Source organism: Pyricularia pennisetigena, chromosome 6, assembly GCF_004337985.1.
Source record: "Pyricularia pennisetigena strain Br36 chromosome 6, whole genome shotgun sequence".
NCBI lineage: Eukaryota > Fungi > Ascomycota > Sordariomycetes > Magnaporthales > Pyriculariaceae > Pyricularia > Pyricularia pennisetigena.
Genome location: NC_043744.1, coordinates 3,663,042 through 3,681,004, shown reverse-complemented (window position 1 = coordinate 3,681,004; position 17,963 = coordinate 3,663,042). Strand labels below are relative to the sequence as shown.

The 17,963-nt window shown below is 53.2% G+C and overlaps 8 protein-coding genes across 8 annotated transcripts; 5 read left to right on the top strand and 3 right to left on the bottom strand.

The window, feature by feature from the left end:
- Positions 1–1,432: 1,432 nt before the first annotated feature.
- Positions 1,433–4,216, bottom strand: PpBr36_04863 (uncharacterized protein; the record flags this gene model as incomplete). The annotated part of the gene is made up of 4 exons (XM_029892021.1): positions 1,433–3,284; positions 3,353–3,564; positions 3,654–3,756; positions 3,861–4,216. Coding segments are annotated over 4 exons (2,523 nt in total), but the record flags the coding sequence as incomplete, so codon positions are not given.
- Positions 4,217–4,996: 780 nt separating this feature from the next.
- On the top strand, positions 4,997–6,004 carry PpBr36_04862 (uncharacterized protein; the record flags this gene model as incomplete). Its single annotated transcript, XM_029892020.1, has 2 exons — positions 4,997–5,252; positions 5,376–6,004. 2 exons carry the CDS (start codon positions 4,997–4,999, stop codon positions 6,002–6,004), a joined length of 885 nt encoding a protein of 294 aa, XP_029749727.1.
- Positions 6,005–6,357: 353 nt separating this feature from the next.
- PpBr36_04861 (uncharacterized protein) lies at positions 6,358–6,912 on the top strand (the record flags this gene model as incomplete). The annotated part of the gene is made up of 3 exons (XM_029892019.1): positions 6,358–6,492; positions 6,554–6,756; positions 6,876–6,912. The coding sequence occupies 3 exons, from the start codon at positions 6,358–6,360 to the stop codon at positions 6,910–6,912; spliced, it is 375 nt and encodes a 124-aa protein (XP_029749726.1).
- Positions 6,913–6,999: 87 nt separating this feature from the next.
- Positions 7,000–7,320, top strand: PpBr36_04860 (uncharacterized protein; the record flags this gene model as incomplete). The annotated part of the gene is made up of 2 exons (XM_029892018.1): positions 7,000–7,168; positions 7,217–7,320. The coding sequence occupies 2 exons, from the start codon at positions 7,000–7,002 to the stop codon at positions 7,318–7,320; spliced, it is 273 nt and encodes a 90-aa protein (XP_029749725.1).
- Positions 7,321–7,344: 24 nt separating this feature from the next.
- Positions 7,345–8,394, top strand: PpBr36_04859 (uncharacterized protein; the record flags this gene model as incomplete). The annotated part of the gene is made up of 2 exons (XM_029892017.1): positions 7,345–7,775; positions 7,851–8,394. 2 exons carry the CDS (start codon positions 7,345–7,347, stop codon positions 8,392–8,394), a joined length of 975 nt encoding a protein of 324 aa, XP_029749029.1.
- A 73-nt stretch (positions 8,395–8,467) lies between these two features.
- PpBr36_04858 (uncharacterized protein) lies at positions 8,468–11,407 on the bottom strand (the record flags this gene model as incomplete). Its single annotated transcript, XM_029892016.1, has 4 exons — positions 8,468–9,461; positions 9,545–10,905; positions 10,995–11,022; positions 11,268–11,407. 4 exons carry the CDS (start codon positions 11,405–11,407, stop codon positions 8,468–8,470), a joined length of 2,523 nt encoding a protein of 840 aa, XP_029749030.1.
- A 1,004-nt stretch (positions 11,408–12,411) lies between these two features.
- Positions 12,412–14,130, bottom strand: PpBr36_04857 (uncharacterized protein; the record flags this gene model as incomplete). Its single annotated transcript, XM_029892015.1, has 3 exons — positions 12,412–12,428; positions 12,740–13,432; positions 13,524–14,130. 3 exons carry the CDS (start codon positions 14,128–14,130, stop codon positions 12,412–12,414), a joined length of 1,317 nt encoding a protein of 438 aa, XP_029749547.1.
- Positions 14,131–15,568: 1,438 nt separating this feature from the next.
- On the top strand, positions 15,569–17,686 carry PpBr36_04856 (uncharacterized protein; the record flags this gene model as incomplete). Its single annotated transcript, XM_029892014.1, has 7 exons — positions 15,569–15,713; positions 15,814–16,085; positions 16,169–16,250; positions 16,340–16,724; positions 16,794–16,827; positions 16,919–17,453; positions 17,535–17,686. The coding sequence occupies 7 exons, from the start codon at positions 15,569–15,571 to the stop codon at positions 17,684–17,686; spliced, it is 1,605 nt and encodes a 534-aa protein (XP_029750318.1).
- Positions 17,687–17,963: the final 277 nt, after the last annotated feature.

The following is a 17,963-nucleotide window of genomic DNA, read 5'->3' as shown; positions in this document are numbered from 1 at the left end:
GCAACTTCATCTCTCGAGTAGCAAAATGCAGTTCTCTTGGCTCCTGCAAGTGCTACTGGTTTCGACATGCGTGGCTGGTCTGCCTACGAAACTGCCTCACGAAAACCCTCCCAACTTTGCACCAAAGGCCAAGATTGATGTCGCACCTTCTCTTCGAACGACTACACAACCGAGTTCCCCAGAGATCAATGGGGACCCGGCCAGCGTCCCGCAAACAAATCCAGTCCAGGAGCCTCCCAACGCCGGCGAGCCCGAAGTCTTGGGTATAAAAGGCGGAGGTACGAATCGAAAAGAGAAAGATAAAAAAAACAAAGACTCTTTCCAATCCCAAGAAGGAAGAACGTTTAGGATTTCTAGCTCCTCCAGCAATTGTATATAAGGCCAGCCCTTTCCGTGGCAAGGGGGGAATTGAGACCACGAGCCAAATGGGCCAGGAAAAGAAGAGCAGGCCACTCTATGAATCGCCAAATTCTGAGTATAAGAAACCGAAAATGTCAGCATGGGAAACAATTGGGGCGAGAAGAGCTAAACTGCAAGGCTTGGAGTGACCTCTTTTCTGTTGGGCCGCTCGGAAGGTGAAATTGAGATCCAAAAGTTTACCTAGTTGTTGCTAGTTTTCTAAATACGTATAAATCCTGAAAAGCGCATATGGGTCATGACTCATAATACATCTTGATGGGAGTTCATCGACATCGTGCGGTAGGGTAGAACGGTGTCCTAACTAGACATGCTTTCAGATGTTTGATTATTGTCGATTGTGGTGGATTAGCGGCTATGTTCGGTCAATTGTCAAAAAACGAATTCAGCCATGAGAACATACTAAATCAGCCAGCGAACAAACTCTGTATTACATACAGAATATTTGCCTCTTCGTCCGATGTGCCGCCGCTTGATCTTTTGCAAACTCTGTTGAGCTACTGCAGTTACAAGGCCATGGCCAATTTATCACATACATACCACCAATATTCAAACCTGATGTGCTGAAAGGCGAAAGAGATCAGAGAAGCTCAAACCAATAGCTTATAAGCCAATCACGAAACTTGAGCGATATTAGGGCCAGGTTACTAGGGAACGACTATTCGGCAAGAGACTTATGGGGCTTGAATATATCTACCAATGGATAATAGTAATTATAGTATAAATCCTTATTTAGCCGAGACTGGGAAATTTGGGAAAGCCTGGTCGACTTTTTATCAGTATCATAAAATGGCCAGCCAGACCTGGTTTGCAAGTTACTTGAGCAGATTTGTGAGAACAGTAAAGAGAAACCCATAAGAAAGATGCTGCTCTTGTCTGACCGTGGTTGTGGAGAGGGTTTTGACTATTGCTTGAAAGTATTTTGATTTCTAGCTTGCCAGTCTTGCCTCTAGTAGCGCCATTACCTAATTTCTATAAGTAGCCGTCCTCAAACTCCTCAAGAGACCAAGGTCTCTCACAGCCCTTTCCACCAAGTCGTTTTAGCAATGCTAAAGTGGCCAGCCACAACGACATCGGCAGAACTCTGTCCAACCAGGACGTCATAGTCGCCAGCCTCGGAGATCCATTGATCCCGCTCCTCATCCCAGTAGCTGGTTGCATACTTCTTGGAAATCGTCACAGCCACGGGTGCCTTTTCTCCTCTCTTGACTGCCACCTTCTTGAACCCCTTGAGCTCCTTGGGCGGCCGCTTGATGCTGGGCCTCTGCTGCCTGACGTACACCTGCACCACTGCTCGCCCGTCGCGTGAGCCAGTGTTGGCAACATCCCCTGTCACTAGCACCATGTCGTCGCCACTGGACTGTGCTTTGACATGGACGCTGTAGTTGGTGATGTCAAACGTCGTGTAGGACAGTCCGTGCCCGAATGGGAATAGCACTTCTTTCTTGGTCCTCTCATAAAACCGGTAGCCGACGTAGACGTCCTCGCCGTACAGGGTGCGCCCGTTTTCAGACCCAAAGTTCAAAAAAGCCGGATTGTCCTCCAACCGCTTCGGCATTGACAACGGCAGCTTCCCTGACGGGTTTACGTCCCCAAACAGAACAGAAGCGATGGCGTTTCCGCCCTCGTTGCCTCCAAACCACGACTGCAGGATTGCCGGGACCTCATCCGCCCAAGGCATCTCCACCGGGGTTCCGCTCTGTACCACGACGGCCGTGTTGGGATTCGCAGCGACGACGGCCCGTACCAGATCGTTCGTCCGACCCGGGAGGCTCATGTCGTCACGGTCGAAGCCTTCCGACTCCCACTCGCCCGTCAGCCCGACCGCGAGGACGACGTGGTCGACGGCGGCAGCGAGGTCGACGGCGCGCCGGATCTCGGCGTCGGCATCCACGACGGCGGCGCAGCCGACGCGAACGCCTCCGCCGCGCATGGCCGTGGCGCCCTTCTTCTTGACGCGCTGGGTCCGGCTGGACCCGAACTGCAGCACGACGCGGTAGGTGCGGCCGGCCTCGAGCGCCACGCTGCCCCGCTCCTCGCGCGTCCCGGCGCCCATGAAGGTGCCGCCCAGCACCTGCGTCGTGGCGTTGTCCACCACCAGCCGGCCGTCCACCAGGACCCTGGCCGTGCCGCGCACCGAGCACCCAAACATGTACTCACCCGACCGCTCGGGCGTGACGTCGCCCTCCATGTCCATGTAGAAGAGCTCGGGGCTCACGTCCGGGTGCGAGTAGTCGACCAGCAGCATGTCCGAGAGCTCGGTGTGGACCGTGTCGCGCAGCGTCCGCCCCTCGTGGCCTGCCGGTTCGTTGTAGAACTTGCACAGCACGCCCTTGCGCCCCGTGCCGTCGGGCGTCGTGCTCATCAGGCTGAGCGCGGGGAGCTGCTTGTAGCCCGCCGCGCCGAGCGTGTACTTGGCCGATGGGACATGCTTGAGGATCCCCTCGAGGGGCGTCGTGGTGTACGTAGGCCGGAGGCTGGCCGAGCCGCCTCCTGCATAGGCAGCAATATTGGCGTTGGGGCCAATGACGGCCACGCTCTTGTCTTTGCTCAGCGGCAACATGTCATTGTGGTTTTTGAGGAGCACAAGGCCGTCCGAAGCAATCTTGTGCATCCGCGACGACAGCTCTTCGGCCGGGATGGAAGTGTCTGTCTTCTCGGGCGCATCGGCGACGAACGGTCTCTCGGGGCTGGCGACGCGATTGATGAGGTTTAGGAGGTTGCGGACCCGCTGGTCGATCGTGTGTTCGGTGAGCTTCCTGCTGCCGAGAGAAACGACGATGTTGGGACCGCGGACGCGAGGCGGGCCGGGCATCTCAATGTCCAGACCTGCCTTGGTAGACTCTGCAGCCGAGTATGTACCGAACCTGTAGTCAAGCAAGGATGAGTGTTGGTGTTTGGTGGTCTTATACACATAGGAATCCAGGGGACGTACCAGTCACTCATGATAAATCCGTCAAACTTCCACTCGTCTCTGAGAATGTCTTGCATCAACCGCGGGTTCTCACTTACATGCAGCCCGTTGACACGGTTGTAGCTGGTCATGTATGTGAGGGGATTGGAGTCTCTTTGGGCGATCTGGAATGGCATGAGGTAGATCTCACGGAGGGCGCGTTCACTTATAACGGCATTGTATGCCTGCCTGTGCTGGCCATTGACGTTAGCGGACAGATCGTTAGGAACAGCCGCATGGGAAAAAAATCAACTTGCCTCTCGTGTTCCTGATCGTTGCAGACATAGTGCTTCAGACACGCCGCAATCCCTGTGCCCTGCACACCCTTGACCATGGCGGCCGCCATCAGTCCAGACAGCACGGGGTCCTCGCTGTAGCTCTCGAATCTGCTCCCAACCCAGGACAAGTCAGCGGTCCATAGCAAAAGTCATGATAAAGTGCGCTGCAAATTAAGCCAACACCAAAAAAAGAAAAAAAGAAAAAGACCTACCCCCTACCACCCAGCGGACTCCTTTGGATGTTGATAGTCGGGCCCAGCGACACGTGCGCACCCCTCCCTTTGCACTCCTCCCCGAGGGTCGCACCCGCATGCTCAATCAACTCGACATCCCAGGTGGCAGCCAGGCCCGTGCCGCAGGGTAGACAGGCGGCAGGCGTGCCATTGAAGAAGCGCTGGCCGCGGGCGCCGTTGGGCCCATCGCTGAAGCGCAGAGACGGCACGTTGAGGCGCGGCACGTCGCGAGTCTGCCAAAAGTCCTTGCCCGAAAGGAGCGAGACTTTTTCCTCAACTGTGAGGCGGGAGATGACGTCGTCGACGTCGAGGTATGGCTCTTGCGCCATCTTCGTCCTGTATATTGTGTCGAAGGACCAGCGGGTTCGGGTAGATGGCGGGAAAGTTGGATTATTGGGCCTTAGCCTCCCCGGGTTTTAACAGGATTTTGAACCCTGCTATGAGGTTTTCAAAACATTCAACTGTACAAACCTACAAGGAAAACCAAAGCCAATAACAGTAAAGTATCCAAGTAACTTGAGAAGACTTCTCTAACTTTGACACGCATATCTTGCCCCCTACCGGCTGTGCTGCCGAGGAGTCTCCTTATCGAGTCGAGCTGTGAAGTGGGGTTTCGGGGAACATTCCGAAGATGCGCAAGCGCCGTTTTGGACTGCCCCTCGAGTGCTAAAACCTCTGAGGGCTTGGTTTGCCCCACTGCGACTATGGGGGACATTGGTGTTCTTCCAGACAAATGTAGTGAGTTTTATGTTCAGATTCACAGAATATCGAAACATCTCAGCTAAGTCCTAGAGGGATAGAAAGTTGTCGGAATAGGAAAAAAAGAAAAAGGAGAAAAAAGAAGCTAGATGGATCCCCTACGGTGTTGGTATAAGTTTCCCTTCTCAGAGCATGTAAAGCGTTACAGGGCCAATCGGGGGTGTTGTTTTTAGCGGGTCCCTCCATGACACTCCCCGCGATGTCGGCACCACGACCATTTGTCGTCGCGACAAAGACATTGGATGAAATTCCGGTCTCTTCTTACCAAGACAACCCAGTTACTCACTGCAGAACGCCAAAGTAAATACACTGCAGCTTCTCGGCCAGAGAACGCAGCTAGTCTCATCCCTTAACAAATGACTTGGCAAAGGATAATACGCTTCGTGGGCCAGGATGGCCAGGAGCACTTTGGCGAACCCATCATCGAATCTGCCGGGGAGCTGGCGGCCAAGCTAGAAGCCGGCACTCTTACAGCAAATGAGCTCACAGGATCTGACCTTTTTGAAGCAGCCCCAACTGGTCAAGTACTTCAAGTCAAAACCCTTCTCGGGCCCTTGAGGTCATCAGACGTGCCGATTGTGCGCTGCATAGGCCTGAATTATATCAAACACAGTAAGAACGAGCACTACTGCTACTGTAGTCTAATTTGATAGATGAATCAACCAACGCCTGAACCTGGAAATGTTGGGCAAATCTCAGGCGGGAACAACTGACAAAAACAAACCCAACAAACAGTCCAGGAAGGCGGCCGCCAGCCTCCTCCTTACCCCTCAGTCTTCATCAAGCCCTCGGAAACCATAACATGCCACGATTCGGATATCCCCATCCCAAAGGTCGTGCACGAAACCGCAGACCAGCTCGACTACGAAGCCGAGCTGTGCATCGTGATCGGCAAGGCCGGCAAGGACATCCCGGCGTCCTCGGCCCTGGACCACATCGCCGGCTACACGGCGGGCAACGACGTGTCGGCGCGGGCGTGGCAGCGCGACCCGGGACTGGCGGGCGGCGTGCCGCAGTGGTGCTTCTCCAAGGGGTTCGACCGCTGGTGTCCGGTCGGGCCCGTCATCGTGTCGCCCAAGGTCCTGGGTGACGCTCGCGGCTTGCCCATCCGGACCTGGGTCAACGGCCAGCTGAGGCAGGATTCCGACACGGGCGACCTGCTCTTTGGAGTGCCCGAGATTGTCGCCTTCGTCAGCCAGGGGACCACGCTGCCCAAGGGCACCGTGATCATGACGGGGACGCCGGCGGGGGTTGCCATGGGCATGAAGCCGGAGCCCAAGTGGCTCAAGAACGGAGATGTGGTCGAGGTCGAGATTGGTGAGATTGGCAGGCTGCGGAACAAGATGGTGTACGAGGGGGATTAGCCAATAAGATGATTTATAAGGGGTTTTTTTTTTTTTTTCGACCTGAAATGCGTGTCTGACCAATCTGATTCAAATCCCGGGTCTCTGCCATCCTATCTCACCGTCGGCTAAAAATTGTCTGGCATAGGCCTTTTTGGATTTGATTGGAATACGTCTTGAATCAGCCTGACCAGTCCTTCCTGGCCTTTGTAGCTTCAAAGCCCGGGTCTTTTGTATATATGCAGCTGTGATCTTGTCTAGATAGAATCTTGGACATGTTCCTATTGCAACTCCATCCGCACCTTTATACACATGTTATCCACCTAAATCAGTGACGAGAGATCTTTAAACTCTTGAGCTTCCACGAACCGGAAATGTCAGACAGGACTTCATTCCGCGGCGCATGCATGTGTGGAGGCATCACCTTCAGCATCCAGGGCCGACCCGAAGTCGTTGGTGCATGCCACTGCCGCCACTGCCAGATGAATGCCGGCTCCACGCATCAGATTGTACGTTGTTTCCCCTTTCCGAGCCCTCCACAATTTTCTGATGGGGGCGCGCGAATCTTAGATGGGAAAGTTCACAAAGGAGTCCATGACAATCATCGACCCCAAATCACTCCTCAAAAAGTACGTCATCCCGGGCGCCGAGACCCAGAGCGGCAAGGACAAGGAAAAGTACTTTTGCGCCAAGTGCGGCTGCATGTTGTGGACCGTCCCGCAGGGCGAGGAGGGGAGGCATCGGCTCGTGAGGACGAGTCTGGTTGAGGATGGGTAAGGGAACCTTGTGTTCATTCTGTATTTGTCCTGGAACCCTTTTGGCTCTTTGAAGCACCATCACCACCCGCCAATTTCCAATCGGCCAATAATGCTGACCCCGCACCCGTCGTTAGGCTCGAGCTGAAAACAGACGAAGAATGGTTCAACTGATAAGTTCGGGATTTGATGTAATAACGCCATGTACGTGGGAGGGAAATTTTCGGGGAGAAAAACAAATATCCACCCCTCACTCATGAGATGATTCGGGGTTGGTGGTTCTCTGCGGGGAACTGCGAGGGGAATGGCATGCATGGATGCGATGAAGCAATGAGTCGAGCCATCTCGCCAACGGAACAGAACCCGAAGTTGGTGGGGGGCTTGGCGCGGCGCCCCGGAGTCTTGTTCTCTGAATGGGCTTTTTACATTGGTGTGCTCTTGATAGCCTAGAGCTATAGAGTTCTTGCTACCATGGTAGTTAACAAGAGCCTCAGCGACAGATCGCAACCTGTAAAATCCGCAAACATCGTTTTCCTTTCGCTCAAAATAGACCCTTGTCACATTGAAGTCGGCTTCATATAATCCAAAACGCAGAAGAAGGAAAAAATGAGCTCCGATCCAAAAGACAACACCTCCAAGGAGGCCTACATTGCCTCCCTACCGAGCCACAACGTTGAGCCGCTGTGGACCGTCATGTCGAGCATGGTGCCGCCAAAGCCCAACCCGCACGCCGCCGTCCTCAAGTGGGCGTACGACGAGCTCCGCCCGCTGCTGCTCAAGTCGGGCGAGATGGTCGACACGGAGGAGGCCGAGCGCCGGGTGCTCATGCTCGTCAACCCCAAGATGCGCGCCCCCTACACCACCGACACCATCTACGCCGGTCTGCAGCTGATCCTGCCGGGGGAGACGGCTCGCGCCCACCGCCACACCGCGAGCGCCCTCCGCTTCATCATCGAGGGTGACAGGGGCTTCACGGCCGTCGGGGGGAAGAAGATCACGATGCAGAAGGGAGATGTCATTCTGACGCCTAGTTGGGAGTGAGTTTCTGACTTGGCCGAGTTTTCTTTCTCCAAACACCTCTTGCTCACATTTAATCACCCCCTAATTATCAGATGGCACGACCACGGCCACGACGGCGACGGTCCCATGATCTGGCTGGACGGTCTAGACCTGCCGCTCTTCCAAGCCTTCCCCACCAACTTTGCCGAGATGTACTCCGACCCGCGGTACCCGAGCACGCCCGCCGCCGACGAGTGCGACATCCGGATCCCCTGGACGACGGCGCGCGCGCATCTCGACTCCCAGCCGGGCCCCTGGGCCGTCTTCAACTACACGCGCCGGGTCGGCGGCCAGGGCGAGCCCGTCGAGATCTCACGCACGCTGGGCGCGCAGGCCGAGAGGATCGACGCCGGGGAGCAGAGCGAGCCCGTGAGGGAGACTTGCTCGTTTGTCTACCACGTCTACGAGGGGTCCGGGACCAGCACCATCGAGACGCCGAGCGGGGGTGAGCAAATCACGTGGCGCAAGGGGGATACTTTTGCCGTGCCGGCTTGGTCCGAGAGGGTTCACAAGGCTGATCCAGGGCCGACGGCTTACTTGTTCGCCGTCAACGACGCGCCTCTTCTCAAGGCGCTGGGTATGTACAGAAAGAAGTAAATATAGAACTTGTACAAAGTTTAACGTTCGTTTGTATTTGGTCGATTTTCTTTTTCTGGGAGTCTGGGACTATTTACTCTTGTATCATGTCATCATTGTAGGCACCCGTCAAAGGATCTATAGGGTTGTGGTCGAGGCCATGAGACATATTGTAGAGCCAATCCATGTTTCCTGATGGCCAGGAAAGTTGCAGCAAGAGATCGTCCGTATATTGCTGACTGGCCGTCATCAAACAAGCATTGTTTGGGAGTCCGGTGCCAAGGCTGACGTTGGCTTCCGGCTCTTGACCAGTAACGGCAGTCTGCACGCCGTGCCTTTGGCAGTGAGGTCGAGACACGGCGGCTGGCTGAGAACCAACAGCTTCAGACCGGCCGGGACCAGCATCTTCTGGTACATTCATGTTATCATTCGTTGCCCTTTGATCATAAACCGCTTGCAAAATCCACAGGCATCTTTTCGCAAACAGGCTACCTGATCGTTTGGAAATGGACAAGGCTTCGACACACTGTGCCCATGAAACATCAAGCAGCTCTTGCTCGTGCCGATTTCCCCGACAGCAGTCGTAAAATGCCAGCCGGAGGTTTGGTGTGAGGAGAATGGCAAGAATGACAGTTCCTGCAGTGTAAAGGTAGAAGACGGAATACCACCACGGAGGCGTTGGCGGCCTTTCTTCGCTGGCCACCCCCTTCCATATGAGCTCAATCAGTTCGCGGGCTGCAGCAACGGATGATCTGATACAGGCTTGTAGGACTTGCCGTTGGAAATCTGTAGTGGCACCAGCCGCTTCGGCCTCGAAGAACTGTCCATTTGAGAGCTCTACAGTGGTTGGTCGAAAGAGCATTATCCGCAGGTGCAAGTAGCGACAATGCAGAACCACGGCTTGCCTGGCAAAAATATTCGAGTAAAGATCGGAATCCTTGGTCGGAAAAGGGAACTGTAGGTGTGCGGGAAGCTGTTTTCGCCATCGAGCAAGTCTCATGTCGATTTCCAGAAGCTTTTGAAGATCCGGGATGTTGACGCCTTCGGGTCCTGCGTTCCGGGATTCGGGTGACGGGGCGTAAAAGTGTCTGCAGAATAATGAAAAAAACTATTTAGCGAGCGGTTTTGGAGTGCGGGTAGGTCGTGGTCGTGACCCTCATTTGATACTTACTCGAGAACAGTGACCATAATGTCCGCCAGGTTCAGGGTCTCGACAAAGAAGTACGTCTGGGATCTCGGACCTACCGCAATCTCTGTGAGGCAGCTGCCCGGCTTGGAGGATAATGCACCATCGTCTGCAGGCTTAGGTTTCGGGACCACGGTGCGCCATGACACCATTGTCGGCCGGCCAAGAACCATGCAAGCGACACGGTCCATAAGAATGCACCCCCACCAAGTCCGATGGCGCTCCTCCCTCTCAACCTGGCTGTCGGCGGGGCTGTCCTCGTTAACGCCGATACCCTGTGCGGCCCTGATCGCCGTCCCGATGGCAAGCCAAAAGCTGTTGACCTGGTCCGTGGCTTGTAGGTACTGGGCCGTGAGGATGTGTGCCTGAACGAGCTGCATAGAGCATCCATGATCCATGTCGGCGTCGCGTAGTAGGCTGCGCGAGCGTTCATAGAAAACGGTTGCGCTCTTCTTGGCTGTGTTACTCGGCTCCTCAGAAGACGCAAGGCTGCAGCCAAGAGCGAGGACAATGTTCAGCCGTGCATGGGCAGCCCTGACCGTGTGCACCGTTTCATGTTCCTTTGCCTCGTCGGAAGCATCATGATTCCATGTGCTCTCGTACCATTTCACAAACGAGTCTTTGTGGAGAACGGGGAAAAGAGGGTGGACCGACTCCCAGTATTTGCTGAGGTGTGCGTCTGCAACTCGCCTTGGCGGAAGGATGATGTCGTTCCACAGAGCTGCAAGTTCCTCGCGCTCCCTTTTACCCCTCCGACGGACGGCCGTTCTGCGCGAAGCCGTGGTGCCGCCGTCAGACATTGGACTAAGTCCATCGTCGCGCTCATTTCCCGACAGTCGGCGGTGTCTGCGCGTAGACTCCTGCACCTCGCGCATGAAGGCGGCAGCGCTGGAACGCCCTAGAAAAACGGTACGGCCGGGCTCGGCTCGAGTCATCTCGGTAGCACCCATGGCACTCCCAGCAGCAGGGTTTTCCTCCGTTTCCCCATCACCAGCGGATCCCTGGTTGGACTGGTCCGACGCGTCGCTCCTGCCCAGCCTCTGCATGTGGATCAGCTGGGACGCCGCGAGGTGTCGCTCGTTAGGCGAGACCGGTGGCAGGCAGTTCCTGCTGGTAGTGGCATTGTTTCCAGAGCTACCGGGGGAACAGAAAGAGGTCTGCTGACCAGGCTGATGCGTTGCCGGCGTCGAGACCGATACGGATACCGCTCTTGCCCGTTCCAGCTCTCCAATTCGCTCCTCGAGCGATTTGACATACTGAGGGTCTATATCATTGTGCACACTTGAAGGGTCTATGTAAACGCACTGCTCGGGACCCAATCGTCGCCGGGCACATGCACCGCAGACCTAATTGAAGTGTTTTAGCTGATGGACCTTGGGCTTTCGATACAAGTAACAGACAAAAAAAAGATTCGGTTTAAGCAGTGGGTAAGTACATACGGGGCGAACTGAATCGCAACGGACCTGTAAATGTGGCGTCAGTTAACAAGTTTTGACCTTATACCTGATTAAGATAAACAGATGCCGCCGTTGCGTATCTGCCGACTACAGTAGACGTTACAGTTGGTGAGGGTGGACGGAATTATGGCCACCTTTCTGTCTCGACATTCCTGACATCTGATAATTTCCAAAACAGCAGGTTGTCAGTCGAGAAGTTGAGATTTGATGCTGGTTCGGGGAAGAACAAGAGACTGGGGCCAACGACTCACGCTAAACGCGTCTTGCGCCGTTTCGCTGGTCGGCCTTCATCATTGTTGTTCGCATTGCTGCCCTGGCCGGGGTCAATCCAATGCGTCTCGGATGGTGCCGAAGGGGACGCATTGTTTTCATTCCCGATCGCCGTCGCCATGACGAATGTTGTTTGGAGAGCGTTGAGCCTACGGTCGACATCAACAAAATCGATTGGCTAGATCGGTGCACAATTGAGGCCCGAATTCTTTCGGGATACAATCCGGGGAAAGAATGCGGGGAAGGTGTGTTTGCTTGAAGGTACCAACTCACCGTGAACATCACGTGCTGCCAAAACTTTTGCAGCGGGAGGAGATCCGCAACGGGGAGGCACTGCTTATTTTTGCTGCTCAGTGCTTACTTTACTGTATTAGCAATTCGGCTAGCGAGCGTAGCGCCCATTCTGCCCCGGAATAGGTGCCTACGACCCCTAGCGTCATCGAGCCAGGCTAATGGAAGGCATGAAAATAAGCAATTGATTGCCTTTACTTGTCATCTCCTCCTCGGGTCTAGAGGAAGCCTGGAGTTACGCAGCGACTTTATTTCTACTTTGACTCTACATTCCAGAGGCACCATGTATCACATTTTGTGTCAGGAAATGCGCAAGAATAATTCAACCCTTTTTCAGCACTGAAATACAGCTCATTGTTCATTACTCATGCTAACGTTACGTTGTAAAAAATATATCTACTTTGATGGGTTCCTAGCCCTTGAAGGTTCGGAGGCCTTCTTATTCTTCGGCTACTATCGTGCTTCCATCTTTGACATGATTGTTGTTAGCTCGATGATTTATATCTATATGCAGTTTCATGATCGAATCACCACGCGCCCGGCAAGTTCGCAAACGCAGCCACATTCGCCGCCGCTTTCCTTTCGGCTTTTCTCTGCTTTTTTGATGGTAGCTTGGGAGCTGAGTTTGCAGTCTGTTTGGTTGGCTGTTTTTGGCTCGCAGCTGGCTGCTTTTTGGGTTTTTGGTCAGCTGTGGATTGTTGCCGCCCAAAGGGCAAGTTTGCCAACGCAGCTTTATTTGCCGCTGCTTCCGCTTTTCTCTCCTTATTTGATGGTGGCTTGGGAGGAACTGAGTTTGCAGTTTGGCTCGCAACTGGCTGGTTTTTGGGTGCCTGGTCAGCTGAGTTTGTAACCTGTTTAGTTGCCTGTGTTTGGCCCGCGACTGGCTGGTTTTTGGGTGTCTGTTCAGCTGAGTTTGCAACCTGTTTGGTTGCCTGTGTTGGACCCGCGACTGGCTGCTTGTTAGGTGTTTGGTTAGCCGAGTTTGCAGTCTGTTTGCTTGTCTGTGTTTGGCCCGCGACTGGCTGGTTCTTGGTTGTCTGGTCAGCTGAGTTTGCAACCTGTTTAGTTGCCTGTGTTTGGCCCGCGACTGGCTGGTTCTTGGATTTCTGATTAGCTGTAGATTGTTGCTGCTCCGAGGGCAAGTTAGCAGCCGCCTTATTACGCTGCCCGCTCGCAGGCTGGCCTTTGTTCTTAGCTGCAGCATTCTTTTGCCTTTGAGCCTCTCTTTGTTCATATCTCTGTAGTCGATTCCTTGGGTCCGCCGTCTTCAGTATCCGCGAGCTCGGGTTTTGCTTCTCGATTGCGTCAAACCTATCTAGTCGCTGCTGTTCTTGCGACGTTAGCGGTTTTTTGTTCTTGTCTCTTAGTTTGTATTTTGTTAGTCGTTCTCTTGAATCTTTAATTGCTAGAATCCGCGAGTTTGGGTTTTGTGCTGTCTCGAGTTGGTCGTAGTTATTGAGGAGACGTTGTTCATCTTGCGAAAGTGATCCCTTTTGATTTTTTATCGCTTGGTCGCTGCGCATTTTGTCTTGCCGCTGCCTGTCTCTTCTTGCGTCGTATGCTTTCAGACGCTCCACCGGATTTGCTATAACTAGCAACGATGGATCATCTGTCGGTATGGGCTGTCTGTTCAGCCTCAGGGTGTCTATCCGCTGCTGTTCTTTCGTGTCGTACTTTTTGAGACGTCTCCTGCTTGCCCTGTTTAGTTGCATTAAAGCTGAGTCTGTACCTGAGCTTGTAGGTTGCAAAGAAGAGCTCATTGGTGGCCGATTTAATTGAGTGTTCATGCCGACACTTTCGTCAAAACCGCGGCTGGGACCCTGATCGGGGTCTACTGCTGTAGACCGAGAGTTGTCTATGTGTAAATGTTAGTGCTCTTGGAGCAAAATCACGTTCTCTCTGAGAAAGAGCTCGCAGCCACTGCGAGGTATCGTGAAGTCTCTTACCTTCACCTGATGCCCCATTGTTGTTGCTTCCACCACCAAAAGGGTTTTTGAACCAGCTTCCGCTGGACGATTCTGGTTCTGGGTCCGGGTTGCTTCCACCACCAAAAGGGTTCTTGAACCAACTTCCGCTGGACGACTTCGGCTCCTGCTCGGACTTGTCAGCGCCGCCAAAAAGACCGCCGAAGATGCCCTTGCTGGGTTGTTTCTGTTCTTTTTCCTTGGGTGGCTTTTCTTCCTTTCCGTTGCTTCCAAATAAGCCAGCGAAAAATCCGCCACCCTCTTCGGGCTCTTCTTCTGTCCCATCCTTTGCGAACGGATTTAGCTTCAAGTTATCCCACCAGTCGCCCAACCAGCTGTTGCTCTTCCCTTGAGGTATAGACCCATCTCCATCTGCCGTTAAATCTTCGGATCCTTCTTCCGGTTCTGTCGCGGGAGCCTGCCTCTTCCAGGGCAGTATGCCAATACTTCTCTTTTGAAGAGCAGGCGTCGAAATTTGTTGTTGTTGGTGCCGGCAACTCGCTTCGGTAGCATGTGGATCAGAGATGACGAGGGCATTGGCAGTCGCGAGGAAAAGAATCCCCAGGTTCAGATAGCTGGAGAGTAGCATTTTTTTTCTTCTTTTTCAGTTTCGGCTGGGTATAAATGCTCGATAACCCCCCTAGATTATTGTGTAAATATGACTAGTCGCTCACCATATTCCCTTTCGTCCTAACGGAAAAAAAGCTGCAAAATAATTGAATCCATCTGCTATCCGTACAAAATCAGCCATCAGTCTCTTGGCTTATATTTGCATCAAAAAGGGCTGCCTATTACATGGCTCGCCTCAGTAGTAAGCTTCCTGGTGAATTTCAGGAAAGTGGAGCGCTTATGGTTGCTTAGTGCTGTTGGCAAGGCCTATGGGATGACATCCCGAAACGAGCCGCTGGACAGTGCGATGCTGCCTGCCAAAGGGCCCTGTCAGCGATCGATTGAGAACTGATTCTATTCTACAGTAGACTATTAGCAAACCACAATCCCGTGCCGCGCCCTCTCCAGGTCCCGAGAAGCTCCATTTATATCTGCACCGGAAGTATTCAAACCTTAACCTTCAATCCGACAATACGATTCATTGTCGGTGGAGGATTTACGCCTGCTTGGCTTACTGATTCGATACCTGCAGTAGGTCCTCGAGCCTAAACCTCCACTCCAATGGCAATGGCCGGTGCAGGATTGGTTCCATTTGGAAAAAGAAAGGATGTGAAGGCAATTTACATTGGTGTTGACTGGACGATTGTTGTCATTGGTAAGAATTTGATATGCTTTTCGTGAGCCAGTTTTGTTCGGTGTTGCCCTAGACCATTGGGTAGAGTAAAGCTCCACAGACGAAGCTAACTAACCCCTGTGTGTCGTCGGCACAAGTCGGAGAGTAATCTGGCAACGCACGAGAAAACTCTTTATGGTCGTATCCTTTATATATCTCGAACAGGAGTTATTCCAAGCTACCTGCTCGAGCTGATTTGCTTTTTGTCAATTAGTCTAGCCTACCATAATCACAGATATCTCAAGCTCCCGACCAATGACATGTATGTAGTTTCGACGTGCCTACTACGCGACATAGCGACATATCACGGCAAGCAGCGCTCCTTTTCCAGCGGTAGGTATCCACTTCCCACTTGGCATTGTTCAGCCCAAGCGAGTCATAAGATGCTCTTCTCTTTTTTGCTTTGTGTGCTGGCAGTGTTGGCAACGACCAACGTTCGGATGCATTCCCCGAAGCTCACCTTGTGGAGCGGAGAATTGTAACCTCGCCAATGCAACTATTCTGGGGCCCCGCAAACGGGGGCTTTCCTTGGAGATACAGGGCATTCAAGGGGCATTCATACATTGTATTGACAATGCTCCGCAACTTTGTTCGTATTTTTTTTTTTCTCTCTTTAAATTACCACCGGCACCCTTCTTCTCAGGTGCGTTGCCACAACCGTCTCGAGAGGGAGGCGACTAGTACGTCAATCGTCGATATCCCAACAGGCTCTTAGGCCGGTTGCCCTCTTGGAAACACTGCCAAAATGTTTCAATTCATGACGGATCGCAATGTGATGCTCACGAGCCATCTCAGCTCCAACATGCTCCTTGCGGCGTTGGCCCTGGGCATCAGCGTGTTTGCCTATGGATTCGAGGGTGGTGTCGTCAACACCACTCAGGCCATGCCGAGTAAGATGTTGTTGTTTTTGTTGTTGCTCGTCTTGATGACCGTCGCAAGTATCTCTACTAACAAAAGCTGTTTGCGCCCCCCCCTTTTTTTTTTGTTCAGAGTTCATCGAGATGTTTGGAGAGCGTAACCCAGCGACAGGGAAATCAGTTCTCACTCCCAGTCAGCTGGCCTACCTCAACTCCATACCACTTGTCACTTATGCCGTCGGTGTGGTCGTCGCCTCGCAGCTCAGCGAGCGCTTTGGACGTAAGATGGTCTTCTTCCTGATGAACTCGATTTGCATATCCGGCGTTGCAATTTCCTACACGTCCACGTCGTACGGCCAGATTCTCGCAGGGCGCATGATTCTGCAGACCCACATCGGAATGGAGGTATGTTGGTTGGAGTGTGTTTGTTTATTCGTCGGCGAGTCAAGCAACGGAACTAGCTATGTTGACTAACCATCATCATTCAGGCCGCCCTGGTTCCCATGTACATGGCCGAGATCGTCCCCAGTGCTATTCGAGGAAGGATGGTTGCCTCATATACCTTTTCGCGTGAGTATTTTGTATTATATCTGACTCAAAACTTCAAATACACCCGCCAAATAGCAGACGTACTAAGCACCTCAAACCTCAAAATGCAGACATCTGTGCAAACTTCATCTCGTCCATCATCACCAATTTTACCAGCAAGTACCCGGACCACAGTTCTTGGAGGATCCCCTTCGGCATCATTTTCACCTTCCCGGCACTGGCCCTGCTGCTTTCCATCTTCCTTCCCGAGTCCCCTCGCTGGCTGCTGAGGAAGGGCAAGCCGGAGGAGGCCAGGGCAGCGCTGTGGTATCTCAACAGCGCTCAAAAGGAGTTCGACGCCGATGAGCATATCAAGCTGCAGCGCCAGGCTCTCGAAGACTCGGTTGAGAAGGGCAAGTGGAGCGACCTGTTGAAGGGTACCAACAAGAAGCGAACAATTACAGCCATCGTAGCCGCGTGCTCTAGCATGTTGACGGGCATGTCCTTTGCTTCCAAGTAAGTCGTCAAAGATACTGAGACATGTCACGAGAATAGTTGATTAGCTGACACCGCTTGAAATATTAGCTACGGCACCGTGTTTTTGGCGCAGGTCAACATCGTACGTCTTTCATATCCCTCTCTTTCTCTCTCACACCCGCCCATTTGTTCCTACTATCTCGTTCTACGTGGCTGACCCAAACCCCAAACAGATGGACCCCTTCACAGCCACCATGATCAAGCGGGCCGTCCTGCTCCTGGGCCCCATCACCGTCATGACCTGCATCGAGCGCCTCGGACGACGCAAGACGTTCCTGTCCATGGGCACCCTGTCCGCCACGTCGCTGCTCATGATGGGCGTGCTGGGCGCCATCCAGCCGGCGACCGACGGGCTCAAGAGGGGCATCGTCGCGCTGTCCGTCCTGTTCCCGTACGCCTACATTGCCTCGTTCGGGTCCATCATGCAGATTGTGCCCTCGGAGATCTCGCACATCAGCCTGCGCGACAAGACGTCCATGGTCTACTGGATCGTGTCCGACGTTGCCAATTTCGCCGCCACATTCTCGCTCCCTTATCTGCTCTCGGAGCCTTATGCCGCCTTGGGCGCCAAGGTCGCCTTCATCTACGCCGCCACCAGCGTCTGCTTCCTGGTCTGGGCATACTTTTGCTATCATGAGCTCACCGGCCGCTCGCTTGAGGAGGTTGATGAGTTGTTTGCAGAGGGTGTTCCGGCCTGGAGATCAGCCAGTAAGTTGTTTGTCCTTTATTTTTTTTCCTTTCAGAAGTCATTGTCATTTGTACTAACCGTTTCATTTTTTATCGCTGCAGAGTGGGTGTCCACCAGCAAAATGGGCCAGCTTACCGCCCTGGAGAACTCCAAGGGCGATGCAGGCGCTGCGATGAGAGAGAAGGCCACCGATCAGGATTCCGAATCGACACGCCACGTTGAGAACGGCGTTGGCAAGAAGTCACAGCCGTAGTTGCTGGTTTGACTTTTCTTAGTATATGAGCATGTATTCCGTGATTAATGTGTTCGGTGTCGTCCAAAGAACATAAAAGTCCCCATAGAGCCTACTGATGCAGACATTGTTGTGTTAGCGTGTCACTGGATATATCAGCCATGGCTGTTATTGCTTTCTGCTCCAGCAAATAACCTATGACATCCATGACTAACCGGAATTGGAATTTTGTCAAGATCTGATCCTTATTGTCTTGCTTTTCTTTGTCACATACCTCAGTTGCCTTTCATCAACTCCT